The 25,453-nt window shown below is 42.1% G+C and overlaps 1 protein-coding gene across 1 annotated transcript in view; it reads right to left on the bottom strand.

Moving 5' to 3' along the window:
• LOC148350022 (netrin receptor UNC5D-like) overlaps window positions 1–25,453 on the bottom strand; it is a 256,248-nt gene that overhangs the window by 42,429 nt on the left and 188,366 nt on the right. The window contains exons 5-8 of the mRNA XM_088320282.1: window positions 11,891–12,068; window positions 5,087–5,254; window positions 4,858–5,022; window positions 2,742–2,774 (exon numbers count right to left, since the gene is read on the bottom strand). Coding sequence (XP_088176408.1) covers window positions 2,742–2,774; window positions 4,858–5,022; window positions 5,087–5,254; window positions 11,891–12,068 — 544 coding nt within the window. The remainder of the gene's footprint in view (window positions 1–2,741; window positions 2,775–4,857; window positions 5,023–5,086; window positions 5,255–11,890; window positions 12,069–25,453) is intronic.

Here is a 25,453-nt window from a genome sequence, read left to right as displayed (position 1 = left end):
TGTGATTTTCTAGTTAAACTATTTTCTTCGTCTACATAATCCTGCCTCTAATAATTAACATGGTAATTGCATTGTAATAACATAGTATCAACATAGTATCGTAAACTTCAGACTGTGCAATGATGCGGCTAATTTATGCTTTTTTTTTCAAATGGCCGCCAGGGGCGCCCAAGCACTAAGGGTAAGCGTGAGAAAGGTGGAATATAAGTGTTAAGGAAAACTTGAGTTCATGTAACTTCGAGCTTGGTGCATGAATAAAACTAGCACGAACAGACCCTTATCATGGAAAAGGTGTCAATCGAAAGGGGAGGGCTAACTACTATATTGGGAATTATTTTACGAGTCTGTTTACATGTGGCGAGACGAACGTATTACAAGGAATCTCTTATGATGCAGAAATGCTTTTAGGTGTATTTTTTCTGTCGGCACTATTGTGTGTTTTGGAGTAAATACGGTTAGATCCTATGGATTGTCCTTGATGTAAGGAAGCCATTATCACGGACATTTAAAGAAGTTGAAGACGGACAGGGGACGTAATGGTGAGTTACTTCGGCTTTATAATTTCTGGGTATCGTGTTTCAGACTGATGGTGGTGTTTCTCTGGTCATTATATTTTTAATCACAAGAGTTTAAGCTTTACAATGATATGTGACATGAGGTATTTCAGTGACTGTTGACATCGTACAGATACGTATTTGTCGGAACATGAAGGGGTTAAGGTACCGTATATTATCAAAACTCTTTCTGTGTGCCGTCTTTCTTTGTAAATATCTCATGTTTCAATGTGGCCACATGCGGCTTATAGTCAGGTGCGGCTTATATATGTACAACGTGTTTTTTCCTTTAAAATATACTGGAAGCGGCTTGTAATCAGGTGCGCCTTATAATCTTTATATGTCACGGTTGCCATGGCGCCCAATAGGCCCCTGCCGTGTGGCGCCAGCTTCTGTCACGGTTGCCATGGCGCCCAATTGGCCCGGCCCCGTGGGCACTAGCTAAAGCTCGTTGACAGATTGGCTCCCTGTCAGTATTTAAACGCTGTCCTGACAGTCGCCTTTTGTCGGTCCGTCTGCGAATCTCCGTTTTCACACAGCAAGCCCTTTTTCCCCTGTCCTGTGTTTTTGCTCTTGATTTTTCTCCCGCCAAGATCTGTTTGATTTCGACTTTTTTCGTTCGCGACATCGTCATCGCTCACCACGGAAGTCCGACTTCCGCGGCTGAGCAACCTACTCCCCGCGACCAACGATCTCCGGATTGAGTGTGCGCTCCTATCTTTTTCCCCAATAAAACTGTGAGTAACGTTACGCGAGTGGGTTCTGTTTCCTGTTCTGGTCCTGACATTATGGACATTTTTAAGGTATCGGTACTCGCAGTGGTTACCAATACTAGTATTGGGTGTGTTCTGGAGGAAAGAAACCAAAACAATAAATGCAATGTCATTGTGTTGGGATTTTCTTGAAAAACATATTACCGTAAATTCCGGACTATAAGCCGCTACTTTTTTCCCGAACGTTCAACCCTGCGGCTTATTCAGTGATGCGGCCAATTTATGTCATTTTTCTAACAGGCGCCAGCGGCTGTTAGAAAAGATTTAGACCGGTGGAATATATGCGCTGAGGAAGACTGCAACTTCTTAGCTTGTGCACAAATTAAATTAGCGTAGACATATCCTCATCATGCAAATTGCAAAATGAAAGGCACATGACGTAGCTTTCAAGCTAAAAGCAATCGAGCAGTCCGATAAAGAAGGAAACAGAGCAACTGCACTTAAACTTTAATTTGCGAGTGTGTTGCTAGCTAGCGTGTTTTGGAGTAAGGGAGCGTGGGACGACGTCTATATGACAAAGACTCTTTCCCATACTGGGGAAGACGACTTTGATGACGTCAGTTATAAGGAAGAAGATGAGGATGGTTTACTGTGGTTTCTACAAGTACGGTATGTTTTTTTTAACAGACCCATTTGCTGTGTTGCGAGCGTGTTGCTAGTAGCGTTTTGCTACCCTTCGCAGGCACGGTTTGGGATGAAAGTTATAATATTATAATTAAAGCTTGGTATAGAGCAGCCGTCTTTCTTTGTAAATATGTGTAACCGACGTATAATATGTATTTGCACCTGTATATTTTTGTAATGTATTTATTTGAGACACTTATTCTGATATGTTTTGCGAATTAAAAAAGAGGGGCGGAGCAAACGCGGGCTGGCGGGAAGCGGGGTAAAGGTGAGTGAGACCTGTTGTTGCGGCGGACAATAGTGGATATATATTTTTCCCACCCTTACCTTACTTTTTTTCCTTGGATTAGTTTCAACGGGTACCCGGACTCTGCAGGTCTGCATTAAACTTTAAGTACCGGTAACATTTTCTGTTCAGTTTGCTGGCTGTGGTTTTTGGAACGTGTACTTTATTCAGTTTCAATCGCGGGACTCAAAGCCGGGTTTGGGCTAATTTTGTGATTGTGTTACACGTTTTAATGTGGGCGCATGCGGCTTATATACAGGTGCGGCTTGTGTAAGTACAAAATCGGTTTTCCTCTTAAAATGTGGTGGGTGCGGCTTATAATCAGGTGCGCTCTATAGTCCGGAATGTACGGTAGTCATTTTTCGCTGACAGAAGGGAATATCATGCTCTAATGGTATCGGTATGGGGTATCGGTATCGATGATAAGTTTTGGCTATCCGTCCCAAAAAAATGACTACTTCTGACTGAAAGAGACTAGTGACGGACTGGAAGTAGCAAGCTCACCTTGCGGTTTGGCGTCACGTAGCAGTTTTCCGTCTAAAAACACAGACGGCAATTGTTTACAAGTTGATTATCGTGCAGGATTTATATATTTACACACACTACCCTTCAAAAGTTTGGAGTCACTTAGAAATGTCCTATTTTAAAAGGAGAAGTACTGTTTTCTCAGAGAAGATAGCATTAAACTCATCGGAGATACACCAAATATGTTGATTACCTAGCAAATGGCTATTTTATATGCTATTTTAGCTGCAATATCTCTGTTTATGGACCCCTTAAGTGCATGGGTCACTAATGAAGACGCAAGTCTGGACATCTTTCTCCACTGTTGAAGGTTCCTGGCCTGTTTTGGGGTCGTGGCAAAATTGGCACCAGTCCATTGTTCTTCTTCTGCCCCCTTGGACTGTGTCCTGGAGAATTCTCTTGGTCAATGCTGATGATCTTGTGACGTAACCATACCACTGAATTTTCCGTCCCAGCACAGTTGACAACAGTTCTTTGTAGGGTCCAATGTCACATGGACTAAGGAGCTGATGCCTAGAAGTTTCCTTTGGCATCACATCTCTATAGCCTGGATTTTCTTTTCAGGTTTGACAGACCATGGATGATGGAAGTAACCAGCGCTTGCACGAGTCTGATCTTTGATTCCACTGCTATGTTCTTGTCCCTCCAGATAGGTTTAAGTCTGGAAAGTGAAACTGTGGTTTGAATGGTTTCCTGGCCATGATTTCTGGTTCTGACTCCTTTTCTGATATGAAAGCTCCAAGATATTTACATTTGGTGCCAGGTTCTAGCTTTCTGTGGTAGATGATGTTTGTGGTGATACCTTAGGTATTGTTGGTCATTACTTTTTCTGCCAATCTGGAAAACTCATCAGCAAAACAGAGATTAGAGATGTTGGGTACTCCAATGCCGACTGTAGCTTCAGGTTGCTCCAGAGCTTTGGACATGATCCTCTCCAAGTTGGAGAGAGAAGGCAGCCTTGTCTCAAGTACTGAACTGTTGGCATTTGCTTACAGTTGTTCAATGGTCTGAACTAGTTTCTGGTCCATGTATTCATTCCCTGCCTCATTTTGAAAGCTGCTGACCTTTGCCTGTTTTGTTTGTGTGAGGTCTTTAACAATCTGGAAGGCTCTCTTGGAATTGTTCTTGTTGAGGCACTCTTCTAATTACGAGCAAGGGTCTCCTTATCCATTCTGCTTTGCTTTTCTCAAGCTTTTTCTAATTTTCTTGTTGGCTGCTCTATACCTAACTTCTCCGCCAGGCTTTTATCTTGTCTTCTTAAGGTCTTGCCTCGTGTCCCATTTTTGGAGTATTTCATTTGTAACCACTGCTTTATCTTCTTCTGGTGTTTTCCTACAATTTATTTTGCTGCGTCAGTCATTGTTACTGAGAACTTAGTGGTCAATATCTTCAGCTAAGGCAAGCAAAGGAGAAATCTTCCTTGCCGATGAAGGTCTGGAACTTCTCCACCACCTGTGGGTCTTTGAGTGGTTCAAGGAAAAACGTCATCCTTGTTCAACATGACCATGTCGTGATCACTTCCCACATCATAGATATGTGCACGTGCTTACTGTCTTGATTCCACTTTTGAAACGTTGTGGAATCATAATGTAGTAAACCAAACTGTTAAAGATTCCATCTGGGTGGTGCCATGTTCGTTTTCTGGAGTTGCCAAGAGTATTTGCCAGCACCAAGGGAACCCTCATGTAAAACTTAACAGTCTATTATTGTTTGAAGAAATGGAAACAATTCCAGGCAAAAAAAGGCCAAAAAACTGAAGCTCTCCCACTACAGCATGTACTACTCCCTTTAGAGAAAAGCACAAACAGGCTCTAACCAGAGGAGAAAGGTAAGTGAGAAGCACAACCAAGCAAGATGGACATGTTTATTAGATTGTCTTGTTTAAGAAATAGATGCATTGCAGGTTTTCAACTAGCAGCCTCGATAAATACTACCCGCAAAACACCAACTTTAACATCGGAAAATCCGAGATGATGGACTTCAAGGCAGAGTGGCAAAGGAAAAAGCCATGGAAAACACAAAATTGTCTGGGTGACCCCTAAACTTTTAAACGGTAGTGTGTGTGTATATACCATATATATAGACATGGACTTACTTTGTGTGCAAAGGTCTCCGGTGCAGTTCTCAGTAGCCAAAGCCACTCCGTCGCACAGTCGTCCGCCATTTTTGGGTTCGGGCGCCGTGCACTCGCGGCTCCGCCTCCTCTCGCAGTCTCCGCTGCACGCCGACCAATCGGTCCAATCGCCCCAACCGCCGTCCACTGATCAAAACCAAGTTAGCTTCCAAGCTAAGCCAGAACAAGTATCCGATCCTTTGACACTCACCGGGACACGGAGAGGTACAGGTGTTCTTTTGCACCGATGCACCATCACAGAAGGAACCGCCATTGAGCGGCGCCGGGTTGGTGCACGTGCGGGAGCGCTTGTGAATCCCGCGGCCGCAAAGCACGTTGCAGGCCGACCAATCGCTCCAGGTTGACCAGCCCCCGTTCACTACAAACCAATGAAAATAGAACAGAAAGACTAAATACAGGGTCTGTACACCTTTTTATGGCCAAATTCAGGCATATTTTATACCCCTCAACCAGTGTTCTGGTTTGCCCGCGTCCCTGTGTCCTAGACGCATTACTTTTGCTGGAGACGCAACTTTTTTTGACACGAAATTGTCATGATCATTTTTTAACAAAGATTTACCGCACTCCAAACCTTTCGTGAGGCAGACCCGCCATTGTTGTTTTGGTCTCGCGATTCGAGTTTTCGTCTGCACGCCGATCTCCAGAGGCGTGTTCAGGAGAGTGAGTGATTGCTATCGCGAGCTATCGCTAGCTTCTGAACGGCCAGTGATTATTGAGCGCTCGCGTGCCCGAGTAATCACGGGAGAAAGACCGCTTACTTTGATTTCCAACATGGCGTCGACAGTGCAGAAGATGGAGGATCTCACCCTGACGAGTGCTGTTGGCGATGTAATATATCGTCTTACATTGCCTGGTAATGTTTGTGAACAATGCAAGACAGGTATGACCCTTCCACTGCGTTTAGGATAACCTTAACTGTGTCAATATGCGAACTGTCGCTCATATCAGCCAACTCGCTCAAAGCAAGCTGTAGAACGAAATCCATTGTACTGTCGTCGGCCATTTTGGATCAGTAAGGCAATCACAGCGAGCGATTACAAAACGTTCAGCAGTGCGCGGCAAGCGATTAACAAGCGACTACATGTTTGATCACTCTCCTGAACACGCCTCAGGTCGAGTTGTGTAGTGAAAGTCCGTTTCTTTTTAGAGAACCGGCTGTTTCGGCTCAACTCATTAAAGAGAGCCGGCTCTCAAACGGCTCACTTGCTTTGATGAAATGAAATGATCTGCATTTCTATAGCGCTTTTCAAGTCAATGACTTCCCAAAGCGCTTTACAATGTGCTCCACATTTCCCAATAGTGGCCTTGCAGCCATGCTTATTGGGGGTATTAGGGGTTCAGTGTCTTACCCAAGGACACTTCGACATGTAACACGAAGGAGCCGGGATACGAACTGCAATCTCTTGATCTTAAGACGAGCGCTCTACCCCATGTAAGGCGCTAACCTGCTTATTGGGGGTATTAGGGGTTCAGTGTCTTACCCAAGGACACTTCGACATGTAACACGGTGTCCAACTATTCACTTGTTCAGGTTTAAATACAAAGAAACATTCCTGGCGAAATACAGAGATGAGGAGGGTGGGATATGAGTGGTGCGGGAGATTAGGAATAGTGCGTCTAGTTAACTTTGTGTTATTGTTGCTATTCTTATATCAAAACTGTTATTATTAATATCATTACAATTGTTGTTATATCATTGGTATATTTGGTGGGGAAGAAGAAGGGGTAGGTAATATAAGCATTTGTTTCTTACTACACCTTTCGAACATACAGTAATCCCTCGGTTATCGCGGTTAATGGGGACCAAACCCTTTTTTTTTTCTTTTTTATTATATTATTTTTTTATTATTATTTTTTAGACCCGGTTCATGGGGACCAAAACCATCCGCGAAAAGTAAAAATCTGCGAAGTAGCGACGCCCCTTAAAAAAAAACAAAAATTAAAAAATAAAATAAAATATATATATATATATATATATATATATTTTTTTTTTTTTTTAATTATTATTTTATTTTATTATTATTATTTTTAGACCCGCGAAGCTCTAAACCTGCGAACGTGGAACCGCGAAGTAGCAAGGTCCCACTGTATTATGTAACGTTTTTTTGTTGTAGAGTTATTGTTTTTGTTCTGTTTTTATTTTAGAATAGAATATAATATACCTTTATTGTCATTGTCACAACAAGGGATGTATTGTGACGACGAAATTGGACGTGGCACTCCAGTCCCACATTTTACAGTGAGGGTAAGGAAAACAAAGAGATAAAGGAACAAAGAAGATGTTATAACTATCTTTGTGGTATAGGCTTTGTTTTCCTCCGGAGGGGGGTGTATGAGGGGGTGAGGGACAGACAGAGATGGGCGGATCCAACTAGATGTTTGATCTTACTGTACACACAGTCCAGAGTTTTTTCCCTAATTGCTCAGTCCACGTGTTGAATGGATTTGGGAAGTGTAGTCCTTAAACATTCCCGATTAAAGTCGCTGGCTCCGATTAAATTTTGATGTTCGAATAAAGTTTACTCATATTGTTGGGATATGATATGATGAAATTGTCTGTTTAACTGCTGTTAAAAATGTCGAAAAAATTGTTAAAATGTCATATTGTCAGATATGACGAAATTGTGAATATGCTTAATTTCTGTTAAGATTGTCGAGAAAAATTGTTCAAACCTCACATTGTTTATTTGCTGTTAATAGTGTCAATAAAATTGTTCAAACCACATATTCATTCATTCATTTATTGCGTGCGGTATTGAGTCACACTGCAGAGAAACATGGCAATGGCAACGATATCGGTTATCGGCCTCCTCTTAATACTAATAAACCTTATCGGTCAATTCCTAATGCAAAATTTTTCATGAGCAGTTTGTTTACTTCATTTCTAATGAGTCCTCGTTTCAGAAATATATGCGCTGAAAAATAAAAATGATATACCGTAAATTCCGGACTATAAGCCGCTACTTTTTTCCCAAACGTTACACCCTGCGGCTTATTCTGTGATGCGGCCAATTTATGTGATTTTTCCAACAGCCGCCAGCGGCGCTGGAGTACAAAAGATTTAGACCGGTGGAATATATGCGCCGAGGAAGACTGCAACTTCTTAGCTTGTGCACAATTTAAATTAGCGTAGACATATCCTCCCTCACCATGCAAATTGCAATAAGAAAGGCACATGACGCAGCTTTCAAGCTAAAAGCAATCGAGCAGTCCGATCAAGAAGGAAACAGAGCAACTGCACTTAAACTTTAATTTGCGAGTGTGTTGCTAGCTAGCGTGTTTTGGAGTAAGGGAGCGTGGGACGACGTCTATATGACAAAGTCTCTTTCCCATACTGGGGAAGACGACTTTGATAACGTCAGTTATAAGGAGGAAGATGAGGACGACTTACCGTGATTTCTACAAGTACCGTATAATTTTATTAACAGACCCATTTACTGCGTTGCGAGCGTGTTCCCAGTAGCGTTTTGCTACCCTTCACAGGCACGGTTTGGGATGAAAGTTATAATATTATTATTAAAGCTTTGAAAACTCTCTCGGGGTACCGTCTTTCTTTGTAAATATGTGCGACCATGTATAATAGGTATTTGCAACTGTATATTTTTGTAATGTATTTAATTTAGAGACTTATTCTGATAAATTAAAAATAATATATATATATATATATATATAGATTGGCTGGCAACCAGTTCAGGGTGTCCCCTGCCTACTGCACGGAGATGGCTGGGATGGGCTCCAGCCCCCCCGCGACCCTAATGAGGATAAGCGGTACGGCTGATGAGATGAGAGATGAGAGAAATCAAAAAGAAGGGGCGAAAACAACGGGGGGTGACGGGAAGTGGAGTAAACGTGAGACGTGTTTGTGGACGCGGAGAACAATAGTGGATATATATATTTTTCCCACCCTTACCTTTGGAAATATACACTTTTTTCCTCGGATTACTTTCAACGGGACCCGGACTCTGCAGGTCTGCATCAAACCTTAAGTACCGGTATCATTTTCCGTTCATTTTGCCGGCTGTGTACTTTAATGAAGGACATTCAGTTTTAATCGCGGGACTTAAAGTCGGGTTTGGGTTAATTTTGTGATTGTGTTACATTTTTTAATGTGGGCGCATGCGGCTTATGTACAGGTGCGGCTTGTGTAAGTACAAAATCGGTTTTCCTCTTAAAATGTGGTGGGTGCGGCTTATAATCAGGTGCGCTCTATAGCCCGGAATTTACGGTAGTCACACTGCCAAGAAACATGGCAATGGCAACGATATCGGTTATCGGCTTCCTCTTAATACTAATAAACGATATCGGTCAATTCCTAATGCAAAATTTTTCATGAGCAGTTTGTTTACTTCATTTCTAATGAGTCCTTGTTTCAGAAATATATCCGCTGAAAAATAAAAATGATATAAGCGCTAAAGCGGTAAAAAAAGCAGCCGTATAAATCACATCTCGGCGCCTCCTAGAGTTTGTCTGGAAAACGATAATGATGATTTGCGGACACCGGAACGACGCGTCAGCTCACGGCTTGTCACCGGACGGTAAAAAAAACGACTCGTCGGGCCATCGTGATCATTATGGAAATGACTGATCGATGGTCTCTGCGAAAAAAAGAGAACCCGATTAATTCCTCAGGCGGATCGGCGACGGGTCTCTATCGACTAAATCACTTGGAAAAGCCATAAAGTACAAATGACTGGAAAAGGAATCTTTAGAAAGGGAGAAAATTCTTGCACAAGATTCCAATTTCTTTTTTTTCCTTGTATCTTTTATCGCATAATACCGTATTTTCCGCACTATAAGGCGCACCTAAAAGCCTTTATTTTTTTCAAAAGCTGACCATGCGCCTTATAATACAGTGCGCCTTACATATGGATCAATATTAAGTCGCAAAGTCTTGACACTAAAGCAAGCAGCCGCCGACTAGATTTTCCCCCGAAGGCGAAGTAGTCCGCGGTATATGATGGGATTTATTTACCGGCGTTTCATTGGCTAACCAATGTGTCAATCATCATTTGAATGGATCACTATTGGCTAAAGTTATTCGGAGGTCAAGGGGGCGGATCCTTTTTATCATTTACAGGCTGGCATTGGCTTGAACGGCAAAACAAAGCCTGCAATTGGCCGAAAAAGATGAATGCGTATAGCACGTGGCTGACGGCATACAGAAAGCATTTTTTTACTATTTTGTATTTGTGAGTATTTTATTCTCCTGGATTTACTAAACTCACGGATATAAGAGGACCACGGCTGCACATTTTTATGAACACAACGACTTTGGTGAGCTACTCTGGCTATATATATTATCCCTGTATCTTGTTTCAGTGATAAGCGGTGCAGATAATGAATGGAGTGTCTATTTTTAAATTAAACTCAATTCCAAGTGTTTATTGTCATATGCACAGTAAAGTTGAGAGCGAAAAAGAAAATAGAAACTAAGGAATGGTTGGCATTTCTTGAATCGCAAGACTTTAACCTTCCGAATGATGGAACGATGCATTTGAGTGACATCGTACGGACACCGCATCCGCACGTCTCTACGACACGTATTTGCGTCTTTGCAAGCTTTGGGAATGTTAAGGGGGTAATCAGTTGGACTGAATCATCTGACTGTTTTGTCGACGTTCCCATTGTAGCGCCTTATCATCCGGTGCGTCTTATGTATGTCAAATATAGGACCAAAAACTAATTTTTCGGGGTGCGCCCTATAACCCGATGCGCCTTGTAGTGCGGAAAATACGGTACTAACATTTCGGGGGGCTTATTTAGTCGGTTGCATGATACAGAACTGTATTTAATCACATTTTTTAGTGGAAGTACTATTGTATTGTAATTATTTTATTCAGCCAGTATTAACCATAAACATGATATATACAAGAAATCATTTGACAAGCGAACACTCAATAATGATAAAATAATAGATTTAAAAGAATAAAAAGAATAGAGTAAAAAATATATTGTAGTGTATAATACAAGGTAATTATATAGAATAGTTTAAAAAGAAAGAATATGTAAATAACAGGACTAGAGTAGAATAGGTCGGAGGAACGCCGTTGGCATAATACTATACATAATAACCTAAATCAAATCCCGTTGAACATACGGATAGCGGAAGGGTAAATTTAACCGAATGATTTGAGTTGACGAAGGAAGTAGAGCCTTTGTCTGTTTGACTTTAGAATATCAGTAGCATTGGCAGTCCATGTGAGGTCAGCTGACAAGTAAGTACCCAGAAACTTGAATGAATGGACCAGTTCCACCTCACTACTATTAATTGACAGTGGCACATGCGGGGGAGGCTTAGTACGGAAATCTATTATCATCTCCTTAGTTTTACCTATATTCAATAACAGATTACTCTCATGACACCAGGTGGAAAGAAAGTGAATCAATTTCAAAGTGAATCAATTTACAATGTTGGCAACAAGATTGACTTTGTATAATTGGAATAATTTTTTGAATGCAACACAAACTTTTTCTTCTTTTTCTCATTGTGTTTATTTTTTCCTAGCTGTTACTTTTTTCTTTTTGTTTTCCTTTGTTTGTTTCTTTTCTTTTCTTTCTGGCTTTTTTCTGAATTTTTCCTTCTTTTTTCTCTTCCTTTTGTTTCCTTTTTTTCCTCAGCTTTTCACTACTTTTTCATTATGGTATTTTTTTCTTTTTTGTCCGATTCCCCCCTTCCTTTAAGTCATTTTGTGCACAATTTTACATAATATTTGGTGATATAGGGATGAAAGAAGCAAACACAACCTGAAGAGCCGTTTAGGACCCAAAAGAGCTGGTTCCTTTTAGTGAGCTGAGCCGAAGAAGCCGGTTCTCGAAAAACTCTACTGACTTTACTCAACTTCGTTATACTTCGACTCGACATCAAAATACCGCATTTAGGACACAACGTCAGGGGAATCCGTGTATTTCTACCTTCATGCACTGTAACTTTGACTTAATTCGCTTCTTAATTAGAAATTAGAGGGAACATTGGTTAGGGTCTTTCATATCTCACCGAAGACGACGACGACGGCTGTGGAGCTTCGCCGCTTGGCCACGATGTTGCTGGCGACGCAGGTGTAGTTCCCGGAATCGAACAAGTGCGCCTGAGGGATGACCAGACGGTGGTCGCCTTTGTTCTCGGTAACGCCGCCAAACGTGCTCAAAACCTCGTCGTTTTTGTGCCAAACCACCTGGAGGTGAGAAGAAGAGTGGAGTTTTGCATTCAACTCACAGAGGAACTACCTGGAACAGAAGCAGTTGGTGTCCTTCTATAAAGGTACAGGTAGGAGCAGGGGTCAGGAACCTATGGTTCACCAGCCATGTATGACTCTTCATGAACAATAACGATAAAATGTAACGTTTTACTGTCAGAACCAGAACAGGATCAGGACCCAATCGCGTGACGCTCTCACACAAGCCTTTTATTTTACAGGAAATGGGGAGTCATGCACGTTCGGAAGCCAGTCTGGCGTGGAAGGACAGGAAGCCAGAGACCGACGAGACCGATTCCAATTGCCCGAGTTGATATCAGACAGATTGGGGTGATAACGGAAAGGGCCAGACAGGATGGATAACGAAACAGGATATCGAAAATAAACAGGAGAAACTAGACGGGAACAAAAACTGGAGAAAATAACAACAGCACAAAAACAGACGGAAACAAAACTGGAACCCGAAATTAAACAGGACCAAAATGAACAGGAACAATACCGGACTGGAAACAGGAAAACAGGACCGAGTCAGAACCCACGTCTTGTGGGGAAGAAGTTCGTTTGACGGGCTGACAACCGAAGCAAGAGAGCGCTGAGCTTTATACAGACAGAAATCCAATCTCTCAATGAGCCGCAGCTGGTTCCCCACAGGCGGGGCCAATTGGGCGCCACGGCAACCATAACATTTACTTTATTTACTGAATCAATTTACTGTTACGTGCGTAGCCGAATGTAGCACATGTAGGAAAACACTGACCAAACTCAAGGTTTGATTCAGTATCTATTCGGCACAGTCTCAACTTTTTCGCAGTTAATGGGGACCAGAACCACCTGCAAAAAGTGAAAATCCACGAAGCTCCCAAATCGTCTTACCTCGAGATGATGTCATTACCGACTGAGAGTATACGACTGTAACAAAATGACAACTATAGATCAACAAATAATAACATACAACGCACAATTGCAGTTGAAAGGATGGTTGTGGTCCCTTCTCAAGGTTTCTTCATTTTCCTCATGTTGAGGTTTTTGAGTTTTTCCTTGCCCTCATGTAAGTTTTAGATCAGGGGATGGTGTCATAATAATCAGTGGTTTGCAATAATCTTTGGTCTGTGCAGCCCTTTGAGACTCCTTGTGATTAAGGGCGTCACAAATAAACATGACTTGACTTGACTTTTTTGTCATTATACAAAAGTAAAACAAAATGAGATCGCTTCTCCTTTCAGAGTAATAAAGCAATTTGGAGAGCGGCTGGCTAGCTGCGCCCTAAAATCGGGTGTCCTCGATTTGAGCCAAGTCTCCATGCTGATTAAAATAGTCCCAAATGAAGTGGTGTCCCATGAGTTGTAGCACCCGGTCAATTATTTCATGATGAATGAATCTGCGCTCGCTTCTTGATGGGAAAATGACCAAGAGACCGGCATTTCCACACGGGGGGAATTTAAGGGGATTTAATTTCTTAAACAATTTAGCTAAGTGAACTCCATCCAATATGGCCGAATTAGCCGAATTAGTGTCAAGCCTCCTCTCTCGATCTCCTGCTTCCTTCTCTCGGCCCACGTTTTTTATGCAAGCTGATGTGCCGGCTCCTCCCATGGGCGTGCCAGGGAAGCCCCCCACGTGGGCTCCATCATCTCGGAGAAGAGCGTCCCGACGTCTGAAAAACTCATAACGGCAGTAGCTCAGGAGGTAGAGCGATCGTTTTAGGATTAAGGGATCCCAGTTCGAATCACGGCTTGTCTGTGTTACATGCCGAAGTGTCCTTGGGTAAGACACTGAACCCCCAATACCCCCAATAAGCAGGTTAGCGCCTTACATGGCTGCACAGATCACGGCCGCTATTGGGAAATGTGAAGCACAATGTAAAGCGCTTTGGGAAGTCATTGACTTGAAAAGCGCTATAGAAATGCAGATCATTTAGTTTCATAACAGCAGAGCGTTTATCAAAACAATGCCTGCCGTCCTCCGTCATCAGCGGCCCTCCGTGTCTAGATGCGCTGATTATCTTATCAGCCTCACGTCAAGGTGCCCTGAACTTTCACTGCTCATTGAACTTAAGCCTACTCAGTGAAAATCTTCATTGCACTCAATAAATGTAACTTGTATTCAATCGTATAAAATCTTTTATAGTCGAATGTATAAAATCCTTCAACATGATCAATTTTCTGCAAATTGGCACAAGCTTCATGGATTCGAGCAGAGGAGCACATCCCCTCAAGATTTTCTTCTACCAAGGCACCTTCTCTGGTTTCAGTTCCTCTCCCTAGTAGCTTTTTGGTTGCTGCTAATAAACGTGCCACTATTGCAGTGTTCTGGTTTGCTAGTGTCTCGATTATTTTTAATTATTTAAGATTTACCGCACTCCAAACTTTTCGTCAGGCAGATCCGCCATTGTTGTTTTGGTCTCGCGGTTCGAGTTTTTGTCTGCACGCCGATCTCGGCCAACGAAAACTTGTTGCTTCGAGATGACGTCATTGTTGTGGTGCTTGTCGTCAAGTTAAGGTGAAAATCAACAAAATTGGTCATTTCTTCAGTGTCAATAATAAGTCGAAACATAATGCAGAAAGTGACAACAACGGCAATAATTCCGGCTTGAAAAAACGGCAGAGAAATTCTTCGGAAGATCGCGGAGGCAAGGAAAACACGTGTGTTGAAGTGAACGATTCGACGAAAGAAAATAAAAGAATTCTCCTAGCAAGAAAAGGACTTTCCTGCCAAAATGGACTCAATTATATTCCTGGTTACGCTATGAGGAGGATGATAATGGAGGCTACATGTTCTGTGATGCGTGCACCCAGCGTGACAAAAAAACTGGATTGCATAAATCATTTCGCAATACGAACATTCAGAAAAGCACATTGGATCGGGACAACGACAATGAAAACCACAAATTAGCTATGGAAATTCTGTTGCTGCAGGAAGAGAGAGGCAAGTAAGAACGGATACGACATCAAAAAGAAGACTTGGCCATGCTTTCACTGCTAAAGATAGTTAAGTGGATGGCAGTATTTTCAGTATTTTGTATAATGTACAATATTGTGAACTGAAAAATCTGACGCGATAACTGCTTTGTATTACCAATTAACCGTGATGATTAAAACTGAATGAAAATATAGATTAATATACCGTAAATTCCGGACGATAGAGCGCACCCGATTATAAGCCGCACCCACCACATTTTAAGAGGAAAACCGATTTTGTACTTACATAAGCCGCACCTGTATATAAGCCGCATGCGCCCACATTAAAACATGTAACGCAATCACAAATTTAGCCGGCTTTGAGTCCCGCGATTGTAACTGAATATAAAGTACATACACAGTCAAAAAAACCACAGCCGGCGAAATGATACCGGTACTTAACGTTTGATGCAGACCTGCAGAGTCCGGGTACCCGTTGAAACTAATCCAAGGAAAAAAAGTCTATACTTCCAAAGGTAAGGGTGGGAAAAATATATATCCACTATTGTCCGCCGCGACAACAGGTCTCACTCACCTTTACCCCACTTCCCCTCAGCCCGCGTTTGCTCCGCCCCTCTTTTTTTAATTCGCAAAACATATCAGAATAAGTGTCTCAAATAAATACATTACAAAAATATACAGGTGCAAATACATATTATACATTCTCATCTCATCTCATTAGCCGTACCGCTTATCCTCAGTAGGGTCGCGGGGGGCTGGAGCCCATCCCAGCAATCATCGGGCAGTGGGCAGGGGACACCCTGAACTGGTTGCCAGCCAATCGCAGGGCACACAGGGACAGACAACGCATTCGCTCATTCACACTTAGGGACAATTTGGACCGGCCAATTCACCTGAAATGCATGTCTTTGGACATTGGTTACACATATTTACAAAGAAAGACGGTACACCGAGAGAGTTTTCAAAGCTTTAATTATAATATTATAACTTTCATCCCAAACCGTGCCTGCGAAGGGTAGCAAAATGCTACTGGCAACACGCTCGCAACTCAGCATACCGTACTTGTAGAAAACACGGTGAACTGTCCTCATCTTCCTCCTTACAACTGACGTCATCAACGTCGTCTTCCCCAGTAAGGGAAAGAGACGTCGTCCCACGCTCCCTTATTCAAAAACACGCTAGCAACACGCTAACAAAGTAAAGTTTACGCGCAGTAGCTCTGTTTCCTTCTTTATCGGACTGCTCGATTGCGTTTAGCTTGAAAGCTGCGTCACGTGCCTTTCTTTTTGCAATTTGCATGGTGAGGATGTGTCTACGCTAATTTAAATTGTGCACAAGCTAAGAAGTTGCGGTCTTCCTCGGCGCATATATTCCACCGGTCTAAATCTTACCTTTTGTACTGGCGGCTGTTAGAAAAATGACATAAATTGGCCGCATCACTGAATAAGCCGCAGGGTTGAAGGTTTGGGAAAAAAGTAGCGGCTTATAGTCCAGCAATATTAGTTTGTATTATGTACAATATTGTGAACTGAAAAATCTGAAGTGATAACTGATTTGTATTACCAATAAACTGTGATGATTAAAACTGAATGAATATCTCATCTCATCTTATCTTATTAGCTGCACCGCTTATCCTCAGTAGGGTCGCGGGGGTGCTGGAGCCCATCCCAGCAATCATCGGGCAGTGGGCAGGGGACACCCTGAACTGGTTTCCAGCCAATCGCAGAAACACGGGGACAGACAACTCATTCACACCTAGGGACAATTTGGACCGGCCAATTCACCTGAAATGCATGTTTTTGGAATGTGGGAGGAAACCGGAGTGCCCGGAGGAAACCCACGCAAGCGAGAGGAGAACATACAAACTCCGCACAGTAAGGCCGGGAGCTGGATTTGAACCCACGCAGGAGGTTCCCACGACCTCAGAACTGTGCCTCACACGCGCTAACCACAGCGCCACCGTGCTGCCCCTGAATGAATATATAGATTTATATTATATACTTGTCGCCGATTTATAATTTCAACCTGGATAAGACTAAATTTTGGGGACCCCTAGATCTCTGTTGGGACCCATAGATTTTTGAGCATGCGAGTCCCCGGGACCAATCACTTTTCACAGCTAAAATGAACACTGCTATTGGGGTTTGGGTCATCCCTCGCATTCCATTTCCTTGTTGTCCTGCATTTGGGTCCGTCAGACGCTTTGTGACCGTGACAACGATGAGGGGGAAAGGAAAACAAGCGTGATATGTTGCCACGGAGACGAAGGTCAACAGCTTCTGCCGCGATAAAAGGGTAAACGCGGCAACACAACAGGAATCCGCGTGACAATACGGAAACGGGATTTTTAAACGGCGGGTAATATTGGCAATTATACCGAGAGGATTCGAACGCTGGCCAAGGACAAAACGTGCCACTTTTACCGGATGGGAACGCTATTACTTTTCTCATTTATTATTTAGAGCTATAGAAATGTCGTACTTTTTTTTTTGCCAGTAAAAAATTTCGCATTTAAATGCGCGAGAAAATTGGCAATGAAGTTCAATCTCGGAACAATAGGACAAAAAATGTCATCCTCTAACAATGGAAAGGCTATTACTTTTCCCTTTGCTGCACTGTTAGCATGCGCAATTTTTTGGTTAGCGCGTGTATAGAGGTTGAAGCCTTTGAATCCGTATTCCGTGCATATATAGCATGTACTTTTTATCCTTGAATGTCTTTATTTTTCCAGAATATGTATATTAGCATGTGCTAATGCAGGGGTGTCCGGCTCATCATAGCTCGGGGGCCACATGGTAGAAAAAAAAAACACTCTCACACTGGCCAGACTAGAAGATGACAGAGAGGGAGAGAGAGAGAGAGAGAGAAGAGGAAGAGAAAGTAAGAGGGAAAGAGAGACAAAAAGGCAGAAGAGAGAGAAAGAGACAAAGAGAGAGAAGAGGAAGAGAAAGTAAGAGGGAAAGAGAGACAAAAGAGCAAAGGAGAGAGAGAGAGAAAGAGAGCGAGAGAGAGAGAGAGAGAAAGAAAAAGAAGGTGGGAAAACTAAGCAGACAGAGAGAGATATCAGAGGAAAAAGAGAGAAAGATAAAGACAAATAAAGATAAGCAAAGAAAGTGAGATAAAGAAACAGATAGAAGATAAAGTAAGAGGAAAAGAGAACCAAAAAAGAAAAAGAGAAAAAGAGAAAGAGAAAGAAAGAAAAAAGGAGAAATAAGCAGAGAAAGAAAGAGAGAGATGATGAAGATAAAGTAAGAGGAAAAGAGAGACATAAGAGCAAAAGTGGTAAAGAGAGAAAGAAAAAGAAGGAGGGAAAAATAAGCAAACAGAGAGAGATATCAGAGAATAAAAAAGAGAAAAATAAAGATTAAAACAAAGGCAAATAAAGATAAGAAAAGAAATTGAGATAAAAAGACAGAGAGACCATGAAAGAAAGAGGAAAAGAGACAAAGGGGCAAAAGAGAGAGAGAGAGAGAAAGAAAGAAAGAAAAAAGGAGAGAAAAATAAAGAGAGGGAGAGAGGGGGAGAGAGATTAGAGGAAGAAGAGAGAAGGATTAAAACAAAGAGAAATAAAGATAAGCAAAGAAGGTGAGAGAAAGAGATGGAGAGAAGAGAAAGTAAGATGAAAAGAGAGACAAAACAGCAAGATAGATAGAAATAAAAAGAAGGAGAGAGAAATAAGCAGACAGAGAGAAAGAGAAAGTGAGAGAGGAATATAAAAAGAGAGAGAAAAAGAGACAGAGAGAGACAGGAAAGAAGAGACACAAAGAAGATAGAGCAAAACGTAATTGATAAAAGAGACAAATAAAGAGAGAAAGAAAGAGTGAGAGAAAGGGATGAACAGAGAGAGAGAAAGAGAAGGAGAGCAGAGAAAAAGAGACAAAGAGGGACAAACATTAAAAGAGGCAAAGAGACAAAAAGAAAGATGCAAGAAGAAGAGCAAGACACACAGATAAAAAGAATATAAGAGAGGAAGAGAGAAAGAGAGAGCGAGTGAAAGAAAGAAAGAGGGAAACAGAGAGAAAGTGAAATAAAGAGGAATACTAGGAGAGAAGAGAATGTGAGAGACAAAGAGAGTCAAAGAGTAAAATCGAGAAAGAGATCAAATAAAAGAATGAAAGAGAGAGGAAAGAGAGAAAGAGAGGGAATAAAAAAGATAGATAGAATGATAGAAAGGGGCAGCACGGCGGCGCAGTGGCTAGCGCATGTGCGGCACAGTTCATGTCTTGGGAACCTCCTGCGTGGGTTCAAATCCAGCTCCAGACTTTCTGTGCGGAGTTTGTATGTTCTCCCCGTGCTTGCGTGGGTTTCCTCCAACGTTCCAAAAACATGCATTTCAGGTGAATTGGCCGGTCCAAATTGTCCCTAGGTGTGAATGAGCGAGCGAGTTGTCTGTCCCCGTGTGCCCTGCGATGGGCTGGCAACCAGTCCAGGGTGTCCCCTGCCCACTGCCCGATGATTGCTGGAATGGGCTCTAGCACCCCCGCGACCCTACTGAGGATAAGCGGTGTAGCTAATGAGATGAGAATGATAGAAAGAGAAAGGGAGAGAGAAGAGACTAAGAAAGACAGAAATTGAGAAAAAAGGAGATCGAGAAATCGTGTGAAAGAGAGAAAAAAAAGAAAGAGAAAGAAACAGAGTAAGAAAGAGAGAGAGGGAGAGAAAGAAATGAAAAAAATAGAGGAACAGACTGCGCAAGAGAGAAAAAAAAGCAAACTAATGAAGACTCATTGGCATGTGTGAATGTGTGTTGTACCATGCGTGTGCGAGAGAGCATGCTCGTGCTACGTGATTACAAGTTCAGCCCCGAGCAGCTAGCAATAGCATGGCATCAAGTTAGCTCTCAGTGGTCATAAGCCGTGTCGACGCACTGAAGCGAGCCACAAAGAGCAGAGTGCAAGTAAATAATCCATAAAGTCGAGTAAATCCCAACAGCGGGAGATAGCTCCAGTTCGGGAAAGCTTTTTTTCATTTTCAAGGTCCCGGGAGCGGGACCGGGCGCAAACACACTGCCCCTTTTAGCAAATACGATCTACAGATTTCAAGTATAAGAATCTCATCTCATCAGCCGTACCGCTTATCCTCATTAGGGTCGCGGGGGGGCTGGAGCCCATCCCAGCCATCTCCGGGCAGTGGGCAGGGGACACCCTGAACTGGTTGCCAGCCAATCGCAGGGCACACGGGGACAGACAACTCATTCGCTCATTCACACCTAGGGACAATTTGGACCGGCCAATTCACCTTAAATGCATGGTTTTGGAACGTGGGAGGAAACCGGAGCGCCCGGAGGAAACCCACGCAAGCGCGGGGAGAACATACAAACTCCGCACAGGAAGTCTGGAGCTGGATTTGAACCCACGGCAGTGGCTCAGGAGGTAGAGAGCTCGTCTTGGGATCAAGAGATCGCAGGTTCGATTCCCGGCTCCTCCGTGTTACATGACAAAGTGTCCTTGGGTAAGACACTGAACCCCTAATACCCCCAATAAGCAGGTTAGCGCCTTTCATGGCTGCACGGCCGCTATTGGGAAATGTGAAGCACACTGTAAAGCGCTTTGGGAAGTATGAGAATATCTTTGATTATTTTTTGGTACCTCACTGCATGAACTGCAAAAATGGTAGTGTCCATTGCTACCACACATGGCTAGCAATTAGCATGTACTTAGTGTACAGTTAGCTAGCATACTTTCTAGCCATTACACAGGGTTGGGTAGGGTTACTTTAACTGGATTACTTTCAATTACTTTTGGATTACTCCAATACCAAATATGCTAACAAAAGAAAAAAGAAACTAAATATGAATAAAATGACATGGAGCCCTGGAGCGCGACAGGTATGCAATCATAGCATCCCCTCTTTGGATAAAAGTGATAGTCAGCCATTTTGACTGCAAACGTGAATCAAAAATCTTGTTCTGTACCTCATATGTGCCCAGAATCTTCGGTATGAAAAAACTCAATGGAACTCCTTAACACCAGCAATCGTTTTACCCATCTCAAAAGGAACAGGGATGGGTAGGGTTACTTTAACTGGATTACTTTCAATGACTTTTGGATTACTCCAATACCAAATATACTAATAAAAGACAAAATAAACTAAATAGGAATAAAATGACAACATTTTGTGCAGGCTTGGGGAGTAACGGAATACATGGAACGGCAAAACTGATCTTGGCAAGCTGTTTGGATTTCTTTTCATTTTGTTTCTGTCGCATTTTATGTTCGTTTTGCCGGAGATCAAAGAGATCAAAGCCAGGAGAGAAAGCTTACCACGTGTTGTGAGTCAACATTTCATTCATATTTAGGTTTTTTTGTCTTTTATTAGCATATTTGGTATTGGAGTCATCCAAAAGTCATTGAAAGTAATCAAGTTCAAGTGACCCTACCCAACCCTGCATTTTATGTTAGTGTCGGAGATCAAAGAGATCAAAGCCAGGAGAGAAAGCTTACCACGTGTTGTGAGTCATCCTTTTATTCATATTTAGTTTATTTTGTCTTTTATTAGCATAAATGGTATTGGAGTAATCCAAAAGTCATTGAAAGTAATCCAGTTAAAGTAACCCTACCCAACCCTGTTTGCCGGAGATCAAAGAGATCAAAGCCAGGAGAGAAAGCTTACCACGTGTTGTGAGTCATCATTTTATTCATATTTAGTTTCTTATGTCTTTTATTAGCGTATTTGGTATTGGAGTCATCCAAAAGTCATTGAAAGTAATCCAGTTAAAGTAACCCTACCCAACCCTGTTTGTTTCTTACTTTCACCATTTTCATTCTAGAATGAAAAGTTAATGCTCGTGAAATCATTCAGCCCCGCCATCTCCTCCGCCTCCTTTCCTCCAGCCTAATGCACTCCGTTGGCAGAACACGGATGATAAAACATATAAAGGCTCTTTGAACTCAGTGAACACATACTTAATAGAGAAAATATTTAATTGTAAACTTTTTAGGGGAAACCTCAAACTTTGCACCCCATCTTCAAGGTTGGTGCCTCACAAAATCATCTTCCGGGCTGCGAGTATAGAACAAAATGTAAACTAAAAACAAAGATTATTTGTCTAAACGTGTTTATTTTATTTCCCAAATAAATAACAAACACTTCTTTCAGCATCTCTTTTAGTTCTTTTCCACTTTGGAGTAAATTCAGTCTTGCCAGGAGAGAAAGCTTACCACGTGTTGTGAGTCATCATTTTATTCATATTTACCGTAAATTCCGGACTATAGAGCGCACCTGATTATAAGCCGCACCCACCACATTTTAAGAGGAAAACCGATTTTGTACATACACAAGCCGCACCTGTATATAAGCCGCACGCGCCCACATTTAAACAAGTAACACAAACACAAAATTAACCCAAACCCGACTTCAAGTCCCGCGACTGAAACTAAATGTCCTTCGTTAAAGTCCACAGTCCAAAAATCACAGCCGGCAAAATGAACGGAAAATGATACCGGTACTTTGATGCAGACCTGCAGAGTCCGGGTCCCGTTAAAAGTAATCCATGGAAAAAAAGTGTATATTTCCAAAAGGTAAGGGTGGGAAAAATATATCAGATGAACACATTTACTCATGCAACTCCTTTTTCTTGAACCAACTTTTTACCCCCTCTTCTTTCCTTGTCTGTCCCTCACCTTTAGCGGTCCCCACTTAAACTCGGCACCCCGCGTTTGTTCCACCCCTCCTTTTTCGTTCACCCGTGCAAAACAAATCAGAATAAGTGTCTAAGATAAATACAAATAAATATATTAGGAAAATATACAGTTGCAAATATATATTAAACATGGGTGACACATATTTACAAAGAAAGACGGTACACCGAGAGAGTTTTCGAAGCTTTAATAATAATAATATAGCTTTGACAGGGCAGTTCATGGTAGCAACACTCGAGCGCCGCTAGAAAAATGACATAAATTGGCCGCATCACTGAATAAGCCGCAGGGTTGAAAGTCAGGGAAAAAAGTAGCGGCTTATAGTCCGGAATTTACGGTAGTTTCTTTTGTCTTTTATTAGCATATTTGGTAATGGAGTCATCCAAAAGTCATTGAAAGTAAATCCAGTTAAAGTAACCCTACCCAACCCTGATGTTAGCATACGTGTTAGCGCTACCATTCAAGTAGAGCCCGAATACTAAGCTGTGGTTTTAAACTTTAGATTAGTTTTTCACCCCTGCTTTTAGCCGCCGCGAGCTACGTTTTCTGTACCTTTTTGCTGACGTGCCAGAACTTAAGACACAAACGTGTCGTGTAGCTACTTAAAAAGAAAAGAGAAGAAAAAATAAGACAGCAAGGAAGCCACCCGGAATGTTATGGTTGCTGTTAATGGAAAGAAGAGGCGGCCATGTTTATCTGCTGCCCTGCTGTGATAGCAGCAATAAGCTTAGCAGGCCCGATAGCAAAAACAGCTTACGTCTGCTTTAGTTACGCCGAGGACGAGACACCCCTCTTTTTTTCTATTATCTCTTTTTGTTCCTGTAATACGGCGGTGTCAAACAGGCGGCCCGCGGGCCGGATCAGGCCCACTAAGGGATTGAATCCGGCCCGCCGGACAACGCTGAGGGAAACGCAAGAGAAAAACGATCTGCAGGTTGAAATATGGCAACTTGATGTTGCTAAAGCTAGGTGCCTCTCACAAAAGCTGTACTTGTATTTTTCTTTCTTTCTCTCCCTCCCTCTCTCTCTCTCTCTCTCTCTCTCTCTCTGTCTCTCTCTCTCTCTCTTTTTCTTCCTTTTTCTCTCACTCTCTCTCTCTCTCTCCCTTTCACTCTGTCTCTTTTTCTTTATTCCTCTTTGTCTCTTCCTCTCTCTGTGTCTTTTTAACTTCTTTTGCTCTAACTTCCTTTTTTCCTTTTCTCTTTCTCTCTTCCTACCCTACGCGCTTTCTTTTCTCTTTTCTCTTCTCTCTTCTTCTGTCTCTCTATTTCTCATTGGATTCCTTTACTCCTCTCCCTTTCTTTTTCCCCTCTCTCACGACTTTTTATCTCTTTTGTTTCTTTCTTTCTCTCTCTCTCTCTCTCTCTCTCTTTCTTCCTTTTTCTCTCACTCTCTCTCTCTCTTTCACTCTGTCTCTTTTTCTTTATTCCTCTTTGTCTCTTTCTCTCTCTGTGTCTTTTAAACTTATTTTGCTCTAACTTCCTTTTTTCCTTTTCCCTTTCTCTCTTACTACCCTACGCGCTTTCTTTTCTCTTTTCTCTTCTTCTGTCTCTCTATTTCTCTTTGGATTCCTTAACTCCTCCTTTCTTTTCCCTCTCTCACGACTTTTTATCTCTTTTGTTTCTCATTCTCTCTCCCTTTCTCTCTTTTTCTTTCTTTGTCCCGCCCTCTCTCCTTTTCCCTCCCTCTTTCTCTTATTTTTTTTATCTCTTTTATCTCTCACAAACGCTGTACTTGTATTTCTCTCTCTCTGTCTCTGTCTCTGTCTCTCTCTCTCTCTCTCTCTCTCTCTTCCTTTTTCGCTCACTCTTTATCTCTCTCCCTTTCACTCTGTTTCTTTTTCTTTATTCCTCTTTGTCTCTTCAACTTTTTATCTCTTTTGTTTCTCTCTCTCTCTCTCTCTCTTTTCCACCCCTTCTCTCTCTCCCTCTCTCTCTTTCTTCCTTTTTCTCTCACTCTCTATCTCTCTCCCTTTAACTCTGTCTCTTTTTCTTTATTCCTCTTTGTCTCTTTCTCTCTCTGTGTCTTTTTAACTTCTTTTGCTCTAACTTCCTTTTTTCCTTTTCTCTTTCTCTCTTCCTACCCTACGTGCTTTCTTTTCTCTTTTCTCTTCTTCTGTCTCTCTATTTCTCATTGGATTCCTTTACTCCTCTCCCTTTCTTTTTCCCCTCTCTAATGACTTTTTATCTCTTTTGTTTCTCACTCTCTCTCTTTCTTCCTTTTTCCCTCTCTCTCTCTCTTTTCCACCCTTTTCTCCCACTCTCTGTGTCTTTTTCTCTTCCTTTGTTGCTCTTTGTCTCTTTCTCTCTGTGTCTTTTAACCCCTTTTCCTCTAACTTCCTTTTTTCCTTTTCTCTTTCTCTCCTTCTGTCTCCTCTTGAGGGATATAACCAAGGTAGATAGATAGATAGACAAATACAAATTTGGACGACCTCAATGAGCAGCCATTGGCTATCGCCATCCTCACGTTCTGATTGGATGAAAACAAGCGCTGTCGGATCCATTCGTTTAATGCACAGTCTGAGTCAGACTACCGAGAAACACGGCACAGATGGCATACCTGTCAAGCTGTACGTTTTTACCATAAAAAGTATGTTTATTGTGCATTTTAAGACGTGTACGATGTACAAAAAAATCCGTACGGAAAAACGCAAATTTGTTAATTATGGGTACCATCCGGTATACACCGACTATCGTAAAACGGTAAATCAATCGAGTCAAACGAGTTCGCCGCAGTGGCCTCTATCTCGGTATCGTTTTTTCGTTGCAAACGAAGCGAGCGGTTTGATGCTACCGTGCGCATGCGT

Source organism: Urocampus carinirostris, chromosome 16 (assembly GCF_059441175.1).
Source record: "Urocampus carinirostris isolate Australia breed hairy pipefish chromosome 16, RoL_Ucar_1.0, whole genome shotgun sequence".
In the NCBI taxonomy this organism is placed as follows: Eukaryota; Metazoa; Chordata; class Actinopteri; order Syngnathiformes; family Syngnathidae; genus Urocampus; species Urocampus carinirostris.
This window is presented reverse-complemented; position numbering and strand designations above follow the sequence as displayed.